We start from the raw sequence: 5,955 nt of genomic DNA, 5'->3' as shown, positions 1-5,955 counted from the left end.
CTTTAAGACTTAGGTCATGTCTCATTAAAAAGGGTCTCAGTCCATGGAAACCATTCATTATGGACATTTGTGACGGTGGGGGTTGTAGGGGGGCAAACACAAGGAATATAATACATACCAACCTGGCAGGTATATATGCTGATGGTGTGAATAACCTACTGATATTACTATTAACAACACTGTGGTGGTAAGTACAATGGAGACTTTAGCCTTTCTATCATTTTTAAAGACATCAAATTAGACAGTTTCACTTTAAAATCAAATTTTTATTTTTTTTAATGAGGATATCCACTGAAGCAGAAAAAAATCTTTAATGTTAATATTTTACATTTCTAAATAAAAAAAAAAATAGAATACCAAAAAATAAATATGAACCACAGCTCCAAAAAAAGCTTTCATTTTTGACACCTTGGTTTCAGATTTAATGGACAAACTAATCCCACTTTAGGAGCGATGTTTCTCCTACATCAGGACGGGTCAGGAAAATCAACCGGCAAACAGTTCAGAGACACAAACTCAGCAACACTTGAACTTAGGAGGGATGCATCTGATAATAAACTATCCAAATACAATAAATAAAAAATAAACACTTTTTTCCCCTCATAAAATGCCATAATGATGGTACTTTGCAACAATCTGCATCATACCTGACCTCCATTAGATGAAATTAATAACTGGTTGGCCAGGAACTATGCAAAAAGGTAACTTTCTAATTCCTTCCCCAGACCATTGGGCTTTAGCTGTTATACAAATGGAAGTACACGTCTTTACCAGCATCAGCAGATCCTGAAAACCATAAAACAGCGACTAATACACAGAAAGATGTATTAAAGCATGTGTAAATATTGTCAAAGCATTTCCGTACATTTCTTTGTACTTTGGGTAAAATGGAGGGGAGCATCGTCAAAAGACAATATATTTCTTATAAAAACAAACACTTCTCTTGATGGTCACGTGGAAACTAAAGAACAACAATTGTGCTTATCAGATTTTAGGTATATCCACAAAAATAAGAATCTAAACCATTTATGGCAGATGGAAATACTTTTAAAGTATTAAATCACAATGACTTTAATTTATCAGTGTACAATTCATGATTCTTGAAAGTTGACACTGGAAACCAAAATCCCCTGATTTGGTGATTTTGGTTTTCTTAAAAAGCTAGTGTAAACCATAAGATGTAAGAAGATGCTTTATCGTTAAATGACTTTCCAAAGAAACGGTCATCAGTGTGTCTACTTGAAATGGGTTACAGTGCCCTGCAAAAGTATTCATACCGCTTGAAGTTTCCTACATTTGTGTTTATATTTTTTTAATAACCAGAAACATTACTTGTATTTAATTGGAATTTGTGTTTTGGAGCAAGTAGTGCATATTCATCAAACGGAGGGAAAATAATGATAAATATAGATTTATTTTTTCAAAAATGGGATTTTGGTATAAATCTAAATGTTCACTGAAGGCCGCTTAGGTTTTTGTTTTTTTAGACATTGAGCAAACGGCATTATGAAAAGAATCACAGCAAACAGATGAGGGAGAAAGTTCTGGAGTAGTGTAATCAAAACATTTACTGAAGGTTGAACAAGGGAGCAAATTAAAATATTCTGTTTTCAACAATATCCAAGGGTTTCTAACATAGCAATTGGGGGAATAAATTAAAAGCTTAAATTTATCACCGTTGGTCATTTTCTGTATTGCCATTGTTTCACTTTTCGTTATTAAATGTAAAGACTGGCACAGCTACATAGCATGCGCAGCATTGTTCTCATGTAAACTGATGGGCTGAGTAATAGAAGCGTTTATCAGAGGGAGTCATGACGTCTGTAGTAACTTAGGGGGAGCGTTTCAGGATTCCAGGAATACAGTCAAAATGTTATACTTGATTTGTAAACTTTCTATTTTCTGACACCTTAACTAAAATAAAAAAAAGCATTAAATTATGTAGTTAAAAGCAAATCATTTGTATGCACTTCTTAATGTAAGCAGTATGGGGTACACTATTTCGTATAAGGTTCTTTTCTTTAAGCAGTATATGCTGTAATGATATGATAGCCAATAAGAATGTACTGGATTGTTATATAAATGCCTAAAAACACCTGTGGTAAACCTTGTGGTAAATCATGCCACACTTTCAGTATCTTTTATTTGCGAAAAATATGAAAAACCATGTTTGTTTTTCACCTTTACATTGGTGGAATATGTTGAGTTGTTCTAGCACGAAACGAAACCTATAAAAAAAAAAAAACAGGCTGATGCGTAGACTGGATAACATTAACAAAAAATAAAACGTCAAACAGGCATGAAGACTTTTGCTAGGAACTCAATACCTTTGATCAGAGAATGTAGCTATTATAAGGCAGCAAAGCGATTCTAACAACCAGCTCATCAAAGTTGTTGTTCAGATCAGGAGAAAGCATGATCCTGAGGCAAAAATCAAAGCAGGGGGATGAACTAGGCTACAAAAATTATAATAATCGCGTTTGTTCACAAAGTACAAAATGTGTGAGAAAACTTCAACCAAAGTAGGGTTATCCTTCAACATGATCTGAGATGATCATGAAGAATTTTGAAGCACTACGACAAACCCTAAGTTCTATGACATGGCTTGTCTTTAACTAATTTGAAGTCTAGCAGATAACATTGTAATAGTTCTACCCAAATTAACCCTCCCACCCCCAAAATATGAAAGCAAGAGAGCAGGCTAAGACACATCCTCCCTGAGACTGGTCCATGTACCCACAGCCTTCCGATTCTGCAAGTACCCTACTGTAAGACTAAACACTTCCCACCTGACTGGTCCAAAACCTGTTTGTTTGTTTTTTGGTGGCACTTCAGCATCTCTATTCTTTTCAATTTACAATTTAAAGAGGACACAGGAGAACCAACAATCCTGTACACAGTAAGGCTCTCATAGCAGTTGGTAAATCGGATCTGTCAGAAAAATAAGTGGATTATAGAATGTTTGGAGTAGATCACAGTTATAGTTGTTATTGCTCAACTGAAAACATTGCAATCTATGTGAGAAATGAACTGTTCCTCCACCCACATATATGTACAACTGTGATATGTTGCAATGACTGAAGATGGGAGAGGGAGAGCTGAAAGAAACCATCGGCAAATGATGCTGCGACACATTTTCAGTCCTTTGGCATCCCAGAGTAGAGCTTTATTTCATCTCGGGTCTCTGAGCTGACCTCGGCTTTGCAGGCTATGGAAGTGAGCCTCCCTGAGGATGCGGTTGATCTGCAGGTATGACAGCTGATTCGCTGGGCCACCCAGCTCTGACGAGAAGCCGGAGCTGAAGGGACTGCAGGGGCCCAAAGCACACCGACTCCCAGCTGCATGTTCAGGACTGCTTATGTTGCTGCTGCTCTCACTGTTGGATGTCTGTTGGATAAATGAAAATTAAGCCTCTAGGTGACACATTTTACAGCTGGACTCATTCATTTTTTCCCACAAAGAGAAATCCAAACGCTTTTTATGCTGTGGGAGAGAGAGAGTGATAAAGAAAGAGTACCTCTGAGTCCCAAGCATCCCGACCTGGCTCAGGGGAGAGAGGATGAGCTCTGCTCTGCCTTTTGGCTTGAGGCACCAGGTGGCTACTCTCCTCATCACCACCGCTGTGCTGCCGCTTCCTGCATCAGTAAAAGAAATACACGTAAAATCCCTGAAACTGAGATAAAAGGTACAGTAATAAAATATACTCTCCTAACAATGTGTGAGGTTCACATCATTACATTGGACTCTATACATTTAAAAATTCAACAAGGAAACTACCTTTAAGGGTTCTTACTTGAATGGATTCAAGGGTACATTTTGTCATGTTACAACCATACAGTCCCATGTATATTTTGGAGACCAAAAAAAAGTATTGCACCAATGTAAAATAGAAAACATCTTCAGCATGGTTTCCAAACTACTTTAAAAGTAAAAAAAAAAAAAAAAGGCCTTCTTTACTTGGATATCTCTCAATAAATCCAGTGCAAACAACAACCTGACAAGTAAAATTACATGTACATTTATGTCACTGCCACAGCTCATGTGGAAAAATATCTGTTGACAAGATAACTATTAGTCATGTATGTAGAAAATAAAAAGAGTAAAGAGGACGGCACCTTTGGCAAAAGAAAAAAACATGTCAAGTTCCTTACAAAGTTTGCCACAGAGGGCACATAGAGGAAGGTGTTCTAGTCAGATAAGAACTCAACACACCAGTAAAACATAGTGGTGGAAGCATCATGTTGTGGGGACAGACTTTTTCAGTAGGAACAAGGGTGCTGTTCAGAGTTGATTGTGACAATGAATGAGGTTCTACTTAAAAAAGAAAATCAGAATCAGAAATAGTTTAATAATCCCAGAGGGAAATTACTTTTGCCCTATCTCATTGAGGCTGAAAATAACTTGAAACCGAGGTTTACAATCACCTTAAAGTTGGACGGCGACCATTAAGATTCATTGTGTGGGACACCTTCCAGAAAAAAAGCTAGTCATAGAAAACAATGTCCAATGCTTGGTAAACATACAGCCTAAAAGCTGCAATGGGTGATGAGTTACATTAGCCAACATATATCTGTTAGAAGGTCCCAAAGTATAGAGCGAATTCTCCCTGGAAATCTGTGGAGAATCCCAACAGTCCATCTTTACAGTTGTTCTATATCAAGCTGGACAGAGCTTGAACTATTTATAGTAACATTTTCAACATTTAAGTCTCCAAATGGAGTTGAATCCCAAAATAAATCCTGCTAGAATTGCAAAAAACACAGTATTTGCTACAGGGTGTAAGTCTATATAAATACAATCCAGTTTTTTTGTTGTAATGGTATACAATTTCTGATAAATATGCATCATTTAACTACACCCTATGGCCTTGGTCTTTAAAAAATACAACAAACAAACAAACAAAAAAAAGAAACATTGAACGTATGGGTTCGCACAAAATATAAATATGCAAGACCACCGAAAAGTCCAAATATCCTCTTCATAACCATGGAGCCAGTACCGTTATGTTTGGAGGACTCAGCGCATAAACAACCGCTCCTCTTTCAAGCATAATCTACGTTGCCTAAAATGGCTTCTGCGAGGTTTGAATGCACTTTGTTTTTTAAACCTGCAATACCCATAAAGGCAAAATACAGAAATAACTCACCTGTTTTCAGTCAACATATGACAACGAAGAAGCTTCCGTGGTTGTTTAAATCCGAAGTAATTATTCGTGTTTTTCTTTATCGTCTCAAGATGTCTGTTACTGGCCTATTGCTTTGCTTAAGCTAACTTTTCCCAAACTAACTAATTACACCAAATAAAATGAGTATACAATAGTCCATGTTTAATACGCTGGTACGTCAATATGTTGCCATTTTAAGAAATATAGTCAACTATAAGCAGCGTTGAACAGAGAAACACATAAACGTTCTTGCTAGCTAGTTAACAATTCCTCTCAGGCGCTTTGTCATTGGTTAGGAGCTAACGCTAACGTCACAGCGAGCTAACGTTTTATTCTATATATTAGGAATCTTTCCTCGGGATTTTAAAACTGATTTATAAAGAGCAGCATTTCCTCACGGTACTGTCATTTAAATCCCAATGTTCGTGTATGTTAGAGCCAAAATAATGTCCTGGACTTTAGCTCGCGCTAGCTACTGAACATACACAGCCAACCGCAACTGTTGTGTTTACAACTCACTGCGGCTGCGCGTCGACGACTGATGAAACTTCCGTGTCTGATTAGATTTAATCTGCCAACTCATTTATATGAACGAGAAGAACCAGATCCCGTCTTGGAGCTCGTAATCTATTTATATTTGTGTTGATATTATGTATATATTTTTTGTATAAATGATAAAGGATGTTGGTACACTTCTCTTTTTTTTAGTCCACAGTTGCACTTCTCATGTTGTTTTAGCTTTAAGACTCAGAGTGCTCTCATTGATGGGTGAAGCCAAAACTGTAGAATCT

The 5,955-nt window shown here is 36.9% G+C and overlaps 1 protein-coding gene across 1 annotated transcript; it reads right to left on the bottom strand.

The window, feature by feature from the left end:
• Positions 1-278: 278 nt before the first annotated feature.
• On the bottom strand, positions 279-5,669 carry LOC107083185 (protein FAM104A-like). The gene is made up of 3 exons (XM_015372198.1): positions 5,147-5,669; positions 3,518-3,635; positions 279-3,387 (listed from the first exon to the last, which is right to left on the bottom strand). The coding sequence occupies exons 1-3, from the start codon at positions 5,161-5,163 to the stop codon at positions 3,172-3,174; spliced, it is 351 nt and encodes a 116-aa protein (XP_015227684.1). The 5' UTR covers positions 5,164-5,669; the 3' UTR covers positions 279-3,171.
• Positions 5,670-5,955: the final 286 nt, after the last annotated feature.

This window comes from Cyprinodon variegatus, unplaced genomic scaffold (genome assembly GCF_000732505.1).
Source record: "Cyprinodon variegatus isolate N-32 unplaced genomic scaffold, C_variegatus-1.0 Scaffold69, whole genome shotgun sequence".
NCBI classification, from domain to species: Eukaryota; Metazoa; Chordata; class Actinopteri; order Cyprinodontiformes; family Cyprinodontidae; genus Cyprinodon; species Cyprinodon variegatus.
Note: the sequence above shows the minus strand (reverse complement) of the source record. Positions and strands in the feature narration are given on the sequence as shown.